General features: G+C 41.9%; 1 protein-coding gene across 1 annotated transcript in view; it reads left to right on the forward strand.

Annotated features, from left to right (window-relative positions):
* The window catches only part of LOC134532470 (uncharacterized), a 167,630-nt gene that overhangs the window by 59,406 nt on the left and 94,832 nt on the right, over window positions 1–13,392 (forward strand). The window contains exons 4-5 of the mRNA XM_063368888.1: window positions 286–421; window positions 4,270–4,403. Of these exons, the coding sequence (XP_063224958.1) occupies window positions 286–421; window positions 4,270–4,403 (270 nt within the window). The remainder of the gene's footprint in view (window positions 1–285; window positions 422–4,269; window positions 4,404–13,392) is intronic.

The raw sequence follows: 13,392 nt of genomic DNA on the forward strand, positions 1-13,392 counted from the left end.
TGTGCCAGTGTGCCAGTGTGCCAGTGTGCCAGTGTGCCAGTGTGCCAGTGTGCCAGTGTGCCAGTGTGCGAGTGTGCGAGTGTGCGAGTGTGCGAGTGTGCGCGGTGTGCCAGTGTGCCAGTGTGCCAGTGTGCCAGTGTGCCAGTGTGCCAGTGTGCCAGTGTGCCAGTGTGCCAGTGTGCCTGTGCGCCAGTGTGCCAGTGCGCCAGTGCGCCAGTGCGCCAGTGCGCCAGTGTGCCAGTGTGCCAGTGTGCCAGTGTGCCAGTGTGCGCGGTGTGCTCGCAGTGGAGCGACAGCGACGAGACCCGCGTGGTGCTGCGGAACCTGAGCCTCGAGGCGACTGGGCTGTATTCCTGCGAGGTGTCGACGGAGACCCCCATCTACACCAAGCCCTCCGACGACCAGGAGCTCACCGTGGTGGGTGAGTGCCCCTCTGCTGCATCACTGCATCACTGCATCACTGCATCACTGCATCACTGCATCTCGCCACACGCCCGCTTGCCAACTGTGTCATCTGTCATGGCACAGCTCCGATAAACAGAGACCGGAAAAATTGCGCGGATTCATTCATGCGATAAGCTAGAAGTCAAACACATATATACCTTTCAGATGATTTTGCTATTGGCTTACTGTTCATCTGGACGAATCTCAAGCCAATTGAAAAACCTCCAGCCGAAGAAGGATTGAATCACAGACAAACCAGCTGAGACGACTTACAAGTCAGCAGCCAGTGAACTGGCGTTATTTTTGCCCGAGTGTGCAGGGAAATGTGCAGTCTATCCCGAAGGCCGTTGAAACGGCGAATTTTTCCGGTCTCTACCGATAAATAAGAAAAAAAAAAAAAAAACGGAACCCCAACTATGGACCTAATTTTTTTGGACAAGTAATTTTTCTTAAACGATTAACACTATAAAGTTTCCCTTTGGCCTTGTGAACTTTGGTTCGCGCCATCCGCCACAGATGGCAGCACCGCGGTTACACATTTCCGTTCCATTCACGGAATTACTCCTAGCAGATGCCGTATACCGAGAACTAACCAAAATTCAAACAAGGGCTGAAGTTACAGAATTGAGAGTTTTTTTTAAGTTTTTAAGTTTCACCGTCACTAAATTATTAGATACTGTGACTACAAATATTTGCTACGCAATTATAAAAAAACTTTACTATTGATAACAATTCAAAATAAAATCACTAAATTCTTTGCTTTTGGAGAAAAAGAATTAATTGCACGACTTAACCGATTACAATTTTTAATCGGTTAAAGCTTGACTTTTCACAATGTAAAAAAAATACTTTGGTAACTTAGCCAATTATTTGCTTTAATTAGCCACCTTTTCAAATAACCTGTTAGGTTAGCAATGAAATTTTTTTTACAGCATGCTCAGTCAAACTAACGCGATTAAAAATGTTTGCCGCCTAAGTTTTCATAATTTTTTTCTCCTAGAAGTATGACGTTTGATTTTATTGTGATTTTATTATAATAATATTTTTTTTAGGTGTCCTTCATTCAAAAATTATTTTAATACTCATATCTATTTTTAAATTGTTATTTCATATATTAACTTTACGAAATAAATTTAACATAATTATTGCACTATTATTTACTTAATTTAAAATTGTAAAATAATATTAAAGTAATCTTAATTTCGAATGTTCAAAGTTTAAACGTTATGTTCTCCATAGATCAGGAAACACACCACACACACACATTGTAAAAGCTGTTGGTAAACGCCGGTGACGGTGTGACGGGGAGCAGGTACACAGCAGTTGGCAGCAGTGGGCCCAGAGAGGCATTGTGCCGCGAGCAGGAGGGGGGGGGGGGGGGCTACACGGGTCGATGCTGTATCCCGACCGCGGCACCAGGATCTCGCATCTCGGGCTTAGCTGTCGGCCTGCATGCACTGGGGCAGCCGCGAGTGGTGGGTAGGAGGGTCGGGGGGTGGAAGAAGTTTGTCGGGATTTGCGAGCCGGCAAGTCGGATCACACGTCCGCAGCCCCCCCCCCCCCCCCCTTGTGGGGCCCCCGGGGCATCGGCGAGCCGTCGTGAAGACGCTGCTCACGTGCGGCCCCGCCCCCTCCGCCGCGGACCAATGGGAGCGCCGCTCGTCCTGCCTGAGCCCGCAGTCGAGCACACGGGCGTGTGTGCTTCCCACCGACTCGGCGAGATGAAACTAAACCCTTCAACTGTCCAGGCAACCGAGCTATACAAACAAAAATAGTACTAAAAACATAAAATAAATACTCAATAATTATTATTAACATAAATACGTGTATACAATTTATTAATTTAGTAAAATTATCGAGATAAATGTCAGCTTATAAATATAAATTATACATACGGGGACATAACCGCACTTAAATAAAAAATTACAAAAATAATAAACATAATTTATATCACTAATATTCCCAATAAATAAAAGTATAGTATTTAAAAGCACACATATATATATTTTTTTATTTGTATATAGATATTTTTTCGATCCTGTGAAAATTTCGTTGCATGGTGCGCGCGCATTGCAAAATTCACTCTGGTCATTATTTTTTCTTTCATAAATCGCTTAAAGAATTAAATTTCAAAATAAAATGGAAGATCTCAGGTTTAAAATATAACCAACATTCATGTGAATTTTTGAGAAATCAACGAGAGCCATATTTTTTATAAAGAGTTGTTCAGTGTTTTTCATGTGTGGATATCTTAGTTCTCGGTGTACGGCGCTTGGTAGGAGACATTTCGGGAATCGAACGGAAGTCAATTGACGCGGTACTACGGTGCTGCCATCTGTGGAAGTCACAGACATCTCGAAAAGTTAGTGGACTCAAGTGATTCATCCATATATATTAATTTCGCGAACTTCACAAATTTAAAACTTTATAATAGTAGAACACATTTAATATGTTATGTTATAATTTATGGTCATAAAAAATAATGACAACTTAAAAAAATACGTTAGAATCCTGGCTTTACAACCCTTAGTTAACATTGAAATGTAGAGATAGAGCAGCGTGTTGGGTCAGCTCAATAAGGTAAAGGTTTGTTTATAGAAGTCTTTTAATTACTTTTATTTTTGTGAATGATCTGATATATAATGTTAAGATTTCAAAATTAACTTTTTAAAACGGGAGTGTAATTGTTTAGAGGATTTTCTCAATTTAGAACCGAGGTCTTTAATTATTATATTTTCTATTTTACCAACTAATCTATTAAGTAATCCTGACATCTAGATACTTTTACATCTTCATTTAAATACATCATTTAACTGAAACTAGACAATCAACTTAAATGCGATCTAAGTATACTAAATTGAAATCATTCAAGTCTCTGATACAGTGCTGAAGGACCAAAAACACCTCCAAGGTTGAGAGCTGAAGGTTGACAGCGGGAAACCACGGTTGAATCTCCCTGCACACAAGGATATGTGTGGCATATAGCAACCCCCCCCCCCCGTCCCCCGCCTCACCCAACTGTACCATTGACCGAGGCCTCTTCCAAGAAGCTACAAGTGCTGTAACTCATAGGCCCTAATTGTAAATAAAATCCTCTTGTTATCAGAATTTGTTACGAACAGGTGTTTCACATATATTTTCAAAAGTTGTCACTAAAAATAGCAATTTTAGTTCATGTGTTACAAGTATAGTTGAGATACTTTTAATTAACGCGATTTGGCAACATAAACTCATTTAATTAATTCACCGGTAACAGTTATTCTTGTTTAGCTGCATCATAAATTTTTTCGTGATCCCTAGTTAACTTCTATGTTTTATATATATATATTTTTTTTGACGTGATAACGTCTTATAAATCGATGAATGCCGGCTGCACGCACGAAAAAATTGTCACGTTCCGCCTTGAGCCGAGAGTGCAAGAACCGGCCAACCACCGTGCGAGAAAATCTTCTATAATATCAAACAGGTTAAGGCGGGCTTTTTAACCGATTGTTCGTGATTATATTTAAACAAAAATATTTAAATTAAATTTGCAAAAAACTGTAAATAATATTTGAAAATTAAAAACGTATGCAATTTTTTCATCAACGTTTTCTTATGACGTTATCACGTAAAATTATCGTCCGTAAATAGACTTTACAGACATCCCCCCCCCCTTGTTAAACTCAGAGTAGGAACTACACTGCAACATATTCCCAGGAGAACGGTAAGCAAACTTGTACACGCAGGGAACTGTAGAGTCAGTAGTCCAGGCGGGCGCGTGTACTGGCGGCGCGCGGCGCCCTGCGCGGGCTCTACTGACGGCGCGCGCCGTGCTGTGCGCAGTGCCGCAGCGGAGCGACCCGGCGGTGAGCGTGCGGCGCGGCACGTACTCCACCGGCGACGTGCTGGAGGCCAACTGCACGTCGAGTCCGGCACGCCCCGTGCCGCACGTCGCGTGGTTCGTGGACGGCAAGAGGGTGAGTGGCCGTCGCCTCGTGTGTACCTTCACCGACTGCACCACAGGTTACCAGGATAGCTCCGAGCCAGTGGGACACTATCAACAGGAAAAGTATCGAATTGAAAGCACCCCAGTCAGCAGGTGTCACGAGTCAGTGTCCAATCAAAAGGTGTAATTTTCCCGAGTACAGATACGATCGCGGAGTAATTATAACCTAGAGGTCATCGAAACCGCGAATATTTCCCGTCCCTTGTTATTACCCAAATGTCCAGGGAGCGGAAAAATTCGCGGGTTCAATGACCTCCAGGATGAACTCCACAGTTCTACGTACACTCGGTCAAATGCCATCCACTCATTGGCTGCTGTCTTGTGAGACGTTCCAGCGTAGCAGCCTGTGATTCGATAAAGCTTTGGTCGGGTGTTTCTCATTGGCCCAGAGTCATCCAGGTGGGTTGTGAACCAATAGCAGAGGCAGAACTGAGGTATAAATATTTGTATTTTAGCCTATCGCGAAATGAATTCGCGAATTTTTCTACAAATTAATGTCTTATTTTTAGGGGCGTGTATTTTTCACGAAATAATATGATTCCTTGTAACTGGCGGCCGTCTGCATGAGAAGCCATTTCCCTATTAGGCCATGCCATTCAGGACGTGTTTGCTTCCGCACTGGATGGTTGTGATTGGTGAGCTGACAGTAGAAATGTATACATGTACCTTAAGTTAACTCAGCCAACCAATAAAACACAGACAATGCTACAAATATTTAACGTACAGCTGGTATGTAAATCTTTTCGCCAAAAATGCATGGCCCGGCATATTTCCATCGGCTGCTGTCGCATTTACCTTCTGTCCGGATTGCATATGGCTGGAGAAAACATATTGACGTTTTATTATTGGCTTCTTGTCCTTCGGGTGTGTCAAACTACCCACGAACCAATGAAAATCAACAATAAAGCCATAATGTTATACATTCTAACCTGTACACAAATAATAACGTTAATTTTGCAGTTCTCTATTGAGAATGTCTTCTGAGTTCACCAGCCTGCGTCCCATGTGTTTCTACTAGCGGTGACTCCAACACAAACGCCGCAGTTCTTGGAATTATTTTTGCAGTAGGGGAAATTAATCTTGATTGAACTTTAATGGTTTACGCAGGTTGTCATATAATTTTGTGTGTTTTTAAAGCATGTAATATATGACGTCAGCTGATATTGACTTGCTCTCCGCGTGTCCCATCCTGAGATTTTTCTGTCAATCAGTGTAAACCAGCAAAGGCGTATGTTCGAGATATTATGTTAAAACACACAAACACGTGTATCTTTCCTGTAAAACATTTTTTTGTTTCAAATAATTACGTACAATAAGTAAAATCAAACATACTTCGATTTTATTTCGTTGATCCGTAATGCAAGTGCAAGATGGCTGTCTGTGAGTGAAGGTTAAAAAAAAAAAACTAATGTTCAGTTTCTTATAGACCTGCTTGTTTGGCCCAAAACCCCGCATTTCGTAAGTAAGTAGTCTCTTCCCTTCAGCTCCAGACATCCTCACAGCCTTACTTCGCTGTCCTTCAAACAATGTCACATCCGTGACGTAACTCAGCGATGCTTGTCGTGGGCTGAGCTCCTAGGGTAGGTTTGCACTGAATCAGCATCATAATCATGGTTTAAATAGTTATCTTACCATCAAATGTGTGGTCAGACATTTAAAAACGACGCACAAAAATCATTTTAAAAAAACCAAGTGCGATATAGGTATATTTCAGAAGCATACAAGCAAAAAATTACGTTTTAAAAATGATTAAAATGTAAAATTTCATCTTTTATGCAAAAAATAACTACACAAACTTTAACGCAGAAAACATTGCAATGCAATACACTTTCCCGTACTTATTACAACCTTTTTCGCCAACCTACGTTCTGCCGTTTGTTTTCGAGCTTTTGAATAAAATAACTTTCAATTGCATATTTACGAGAATTCGTACAGTAATTTATGAGCTTGGAGATGTTCTGTAATCAATGAACATCGCACACGCGAAATTTGCATAAAATTAATTTAAATGTGACGGCGCGACTATTCAGATAATGCAACTCAACCCCGTCACAGGCCAACAAAAAAAAATTAATTTTTGGTGCTGTGATGAATGGCTGAGGCGGGTTGCCATGACAGCAGGTAGCTGGGATTAAAGGGTGAAGAAGGGGGGGGGGGCTAATGCATTGTTGCCACGCCGCGTAATGCGTGTGTAAACATGTGCGGGATATATCGCTTACGGCCGCGAAGTTGTGGCAAACATTTTACGTTAATCACTTCGGTATTTGTTGTCACTTTTTAATTCGCTGATAACGAGAAGTAATTTAGCTAACCCGTGTTGATGGATGTGCGCGCGACAGTATAATAAAGCAACTGTGATTATAAGATACAACTAACTGTTTTTTTCTAAAAAAAAAAATAATATTTATTAATCCACACACACATATACTTCATTGTTAGTGATTTTATTGTTTATTTCGTCACTTCCATTAAACTTTGTGTAGTGACGTAGAAATTCATGCAACCAAAATAATGAATCCAAACCACGATTTCGCTGATTCGGACACTCTTTAAGTACTTTACGTCAAAAGTGTGTTCTCAACTTCATTCAGCTACTGTACCGAGCTAAAATAAACATTTTTAACAAACCTTATCTGAACCGTAAAAACAGGGGGAAGAAGAAGTATTACACCCAAAGCCTTTAGGGCTACGTTTTCAAAATTAATATTTGAAATCATTCACAATGAATATTTTATTACGACATAGAGTGCATGTAATAATCCTACATTTTATCCCGAAGGTCCATAAAAATGAATATTTAATGGTCGTCCTGGGGATTCTTTTCCTGGCCTCAAATTTATTATAAGTGGAATTAAATAAATATAAATATATATATATATATATATATATATATATATATATATATATGTTTCGAGCGGATGAAACGCAGGCCTACAGCTTTTATCCCGGTCTGTACTGGCGAGGCAAGCACAGCTAAAAGCGGCTTTAACTTCTCGGCAGGTATTTTTTAAACAGGAAATGGAAGTTCTCGCACCGCGTGATTTTGTTTTTTTCGCATCACGTGTCAACGCTCAAACAAATCATTCGAACTCTCGTGTGAACAGCCGAGAATCTTCTAAGCCAACCAAAATGAACGATGCCTTTGTGCCGGCCGAAAAGACTGGACCAGAGTGTGGGCGTGTGAGAGTTTCACCGAGTCGGGTCGCTTTCGGAGGCTGGCTGGCAGCCTGGCGGGAAACGACAAAGTCGCCCCCGAAACAACCAGTGCCACCAAAACCAAATGCGGACAAAAATGTCCAAGCTCCCGCCCATTCGCATAGTAGTCTTTCTACTCTGTCCAACTCTTCTTCCAGAATCATCCTTCCGTTTCCTGTAACCAACCTGCGTATTATTAATGCATGAAATTTTGCATCCCGCATGTCAGTGCCCAGGGTTTTCCCCGTGTCTATGCAGGTTTTACCTGGGCCCAACTTATCTAGATTTTAATCCTGAATAGTCAATGAGGGGAGTAAGTCATGGCTAAAACGTTGCCGTGGCTGGCCAATCCCCTCCTAGCACATGATGCATGCTACCTCTCCTGCATGGTTCACAACCTGCATGATTAGAGCGTATGGGCTTCGGCCTGAAACGCACTTAGAGTCTTCCCTACACAGACCCCTCCCGCACACTCATAGCTTTAAGTTAGGTTAGGAAAAAAAAAAGAAAAAAAAAATCCCACATTACGCTTACAAGTCTTTCCTGCCTAAGGTACATGAACATTTATTTTGAAGGCACGTGGAGGCACAACCTAAGAGATTATTTTTTTCATTGTCTGTGTTATTTTTTTAATATTGATTGCGTGCGTGTGAAATTGCTTTGAAATAAATATAAATAAATCGAAGGCGAGTTAAGAGAAGACCTGAATGACGATCACAAGACGCAGGAAGCACCAAAAAAACACAGCAGGCTTCCCACTACAAAAACAGTTGCAACGTTTCGGGACCTGCGATCTGTTACCATCGTCAGGCACACCTCCAGACTGACCAGAGCTTGAATATCTTGTGATATAAACGCCAAAACAACATGCATGGAGTAGGTTTTTGTTTTTTTAACTTTTGGCTCCATTTCGTGTCGCAGCCAATGACAAGCGAGCGTGCTTCTGATTGGCCGCGCAGATGTTAGACTTTGTTATTGGCTGGTATCCTCCAGCGATGGTTTTTGACTCATATTTGTCTTCCTTCTCAAATAGGTTCCATTTTTAGTTAAAGTAATTAATGTTATTTCTTTAAAAATATTTATTGGTTTTCACTGCCACGACTGCTGTATAGAACTCCAAGTATCGATCCAAGGTCAGGGAAAGACACCAGAATGCTTCTCGGAGGGAATCGAAACATGAATAATTTATGTTCATTGATTATTTCGCTCGAGTTGCGGTTCACGGTAGATGGCTGTAGTGCCGTGCTAAAAGGAGATGTATTCTTTTTCCCCGCGTTAGACAGAGCACACCGTCTGTGCGCTCCGTATATAGTGCACAGGTCCAAGTTATTAGGTCAGTGACAATAATTGTTAATTTTCACTTTCTGTGGGGAAACGAGAAATAGGTACGTAGAAGCAATCTGACGACGTGAGCTTTAAGCATACGAGCGAAATTCTATTTTGTGTACTTTTTAATGGGTGACTTAGGCATGGTTTTTCTCTAATTACTGGAAAGTATTTTCTTTTACATAAAACAATAATATAACGTAGTTTTCATACTACTCCCCAACTGAAAATCTACAACATACCAACAGAAAATATACGAGGCGAGCAAAACAACTTGTCATGACAGCATAATTTGACGGTATTGCACGAGTAAAATAATATTTTGTTGGTCTCTTATTTTCTATGAAGCATCCAATATTATTCTTGTTTATAATTTAACGAAACACATATTTCAATGTTAATATTTTTATCGTAAATCATTTTAATTCATTATGTATGTTAGGTTAGGCTTTTATCTTGGTTTCATTTCGAAAGGGCTTTAATATGTTATTTTTAATTACATTCGTAAATAATGAATATTTTTGAAGGAGCCGAGTAATACCATGTTAAATATAATTCTAACATTTAATCGTGAAGGCTCAATTGTTTTAATATGTGCCCGCAATATTTGTTTCACATATTTATTTACATGTTGTTAATGCCAAGTCTACATACTTCAGTAAAGCCATTTTTTCTTGGCAGTCCCTTATTGTATTCAATGTTGTGTTGGCAGATAGTCCGTGTGAGAGAGTGGCTGTAATCATGCCCAGATGAATAGTGCCATCTGATGGGTATAACAGTAACTAGTGCAGAGAACTACTCTAACTCCTCGGACACTTGCCGCGTGGCAGCCCCCCCCCCCCCCCCGTGCTGTGTGCCCCGTGTGACAGCTGGGCGTAGACCGCCTTGTGGGAACCGACACGTCTGAAACAAGTTGAACACCACAAGCCTTATACACAGAAAAAAAAATTCTGTACTTTTACAAAAGATTTTTTTTTTTTGGAAACCAGTTGGCAAGAAATAGTTTGTAACACTACAAGAAAGATAATGTAGGATATAAGGTTATTTTTCATATACCTATGAAATACGTTTTTTGAGATAATACTGAATATTTCTTACGAAAATTGGTGCTCGATTTTATATTTTAATTGGTGTTCAATTCAAGTATATATATTTTAACCATGGAAATAATAATCGAATATTCAATAATTTGATTTTATTTTGTTTGATTTTACTTATTAATGTGCGCAGTTAATACTATTCAGGGAACGGATTACAAATAACTTTAGCTATTGGAGGTACTGGGATAACACGAAGCATGAATGCCCGTGTTGGGAATCCGAACCCAGTAGTACAGCGAACAATAACTTGTAATGATAGAGTAGTTTTCATTGAAATGTACAAATTTGCAATCATCTGTAATTTTACACGAATATTTCTGTTCCGCTTACAAAAACAAATATAGTCATAGCGAGGCGAGGGTTCATCCTTCCAGGGGCCTGTCGGGAGGCGTGTGTGACGTCACGATGGCGCGTGTGCTCGGCCTGGTAATTACCTGCCGCCGGCTCATTTACACTTGCAGCAGGGCGTGTGCGCGAGCAGGAAGGGCGGCTCGCTAATTACCCGCGAGCACCGGGCCTGCTCGCTCCAGCACAGAGGACTCCGTCAGAGCCGTGTCGCAGAGCAACATCGACCTTGCAGCGACAGTCATAGCAACCCCAACGACGACACCAAACAGATCATCCGGACAACGAAGTGACAGCACAGGGACGCACAGCGAATCCCGATCAAAACTGACACGACTGACATCCGTTCTCGTCATCAGGCTTGTTTTCATTTTTCATCAAGCTTGTTTCTGTTTTGGAAAACTGTTGTGTTTGTTTCTTTTTTTCGTTTTGTTGTGTTTTTGTCTCGTTTCAACTGTTGTGCTGAATTATTTTGGGGTTCAATTCATCATTTGTGGTTTTTTTTTTCGTTCTCTTAGTCCTTTTTCTTTGTTTTTCTTTGTTTGTTGGCCATATACCTGTTATGGAATATTATGTGGTGTATATATCCTGTTGACAACAGCAATTTTTTGCTTAATTTGTGTTTTTTGTCTTTTGGTTTTTTATAGTTTTCTTCTACAGATATACATGTGCTTAGCAATGGCGTATGTCCAAAAGCTTACATCAAGTCATATCATGTCTAGTTTGGTTGTGTGACTAAAAGCCGCAGGCACACAATAACAGATGTATGTTCACTGGAACGGAGTGGTTCGCGATGCAGCAGATGTGATGGTGGTCTCAAGTCCCGTGCACAGTCCACCAGTGGTTGTTCCCGTGTCAGCAGACTGGGAGCATTTCTGTTCCCGCAGACACTCCCTTCTTTATGTCCCGGACTGAGGTCTCGATGCGCTCTTCGCGTCTTTCATGTCCGCCGGGGAAAGTCAAGGCTGTGTCGGCGACTGGCTCGTCACCGCCGGGGCAAAGTTCCGTGGGAGGGGGAGGGGGGGGACGCTTTGTCAGCGTCTTCCGCCACGGACTTGGTGATTTCCTCCGATCGCTCGCCGAGTTTACCTCCGCAGGGGGGGGGGGGGGTGTCTCCTCAACATGTGACGGCGCCTCGAGCGAAGCTGCGCTCCTGGGGCCGTCTGCCGCGGCCCCTGCGGCGAGTCCTCGAACTACTTCTCGCCTGTGATTGGTCCCCCGCCCTCCCCCGCCCTCCCCTGGCCGCAGTGCCGGGGACCTCGACAGTAGGAGTATTTTGTATGCATGGGGACACCTGTGGGTGAGGGGGGAGCCAGGGAGCCGCGGCGGCCATCTTGGATTGCGTCACTTCCGGCGGCCAACTTGGATTTGACATTGACCTTTGGACCCCGGTGGCCATTTTGTTTTTCTAGAACATTCCACCATTTTTTCTAGAATATTTCACCATTTTGTTTTTCTAGAACATTCCGCCATTTTGATTTATGGCATCGTAAATAATAAAAAAATTATATAGTACACTTATTATTAATTTTCACCATCACCTTATAATCGAACACTCCACTCCTATGTGTTGCACATTTCGTGACGTCCGCCATCTTGTAAAATAATAATTATTAAATTAAAAAATCGGGAAAAAAATTAAAAAAATCCACCTCACAGTTGCATCCGGATGACGTACACACATTCAGCTCTTCATCCAAACACTCGAGGCGTCGTTTAAAATAAGCATGCGGTTCTGGAAGGGCGCGAATTGTAAATATAAGACCGGCAGTTTTAACAAATTTGAAAATGCTTAGAGGGAAAGAAAATACATTGAATTTTTTTTAACATCGCAGTAATTTAGGTCTTTAAATTTACTAGCCGTAAAGACACTGGTACGTCTTAACAACAGATTACACGTGGCCAGATTGCTAAACATCGAACATAAGAGTGGCGAACATAAGTATTTCGATATACATGTATATTTGAATATATTTATATTTGATATAAAACTATGTTCAGCGAGAATAAACATTGTAAGGCAACCTATTCATAAACTGTTGCGATTGTATTAAGTAGTTAATAAGCACGGTATTAGATTTAAGTGATTTTCGGGAGGAAAGTCGCACTTCCCGCCCCTGGGGAGATCCGCCTGCAGGAGCAGCGAACAGCGCCAACTGCTTCACGTTCACGCGGCGAGTCTGAAGTCGACAGAAAACTTTGGCTGCAGATTCAGCACGGAAACAGGAAAAAAAAAACGCGACTAATCGTTCAAAGTGCTTCTCAAGGTTTTCTGTGCTTTGTATATATATTTTTCTCTATTTATAACCATCTTTTTCCCCCCCGACCGTGGTGGTATTTTCTAGTGGTTTGTCGCACGGAATTGAATGCCAGACTGTGAAGCCAATGTTTACCACACACTTGCTTACACCGTGTGAACGAGCTGCATCGCAGGTGTTCCGAAACTAACCGAGACGCTGGGTTGGGTTAGGCTCGGCTAGGTTAGGAGATTGCCATCTTGTTAAACAGGTTAAATAGGTTTTGATAACGGAGAAAACTAATTTTAATTTTTTTTCCTAACATGAATAATGTTCGTATATGTATCACGCTCGGCAATATTTTAAAGAAATATTACGTTACAATTCGTGTCCGAGTTTCGTGTTGCAAGTGTGTTCGCCACCGGGGGTAGATGTTGCACTGACAACTCGCACGGGAGAGGTGCTGGGTGTTGTCGGGGCGACTGCCTCGCACCTGGGTATCGACCCGCCGGGCGTCGTCGAGGTATCGACCGCCGAGCGCCGCGCGTCCATGTATCGATTGGTCGCGGCGTGCGTGCGACAGCCGTCGTCGAGCGGAAGTGAGACCCGCGGAGGAAGACGGCAGGCTGCACCTCCGCTCGACTTCCCCTACAACAAGTCCCCACTACGTAATAGTTTTTTTAATTGAACAGAAATATTAATGTAAAATTTGAGCTATTTATAAATTGGTACATTCACATCACTACAAAATAGTGTT

This window comes from Bacillus rossius, chromosome 6 (genome assembly GCF_032445375.1).
Source record: "Bacillus rossius redtenbacheri isolate Brsri chromosome 6, Brsri_v3, whole genome shotgun sequence".
Classification (NCBI taxonomy): domain Eukaryota; kingdom Metazoa; phylum Arthropoda; class Insecta; order Phasmatodea; family Bacillidae; genus Bacillus; species Bacillus rossius.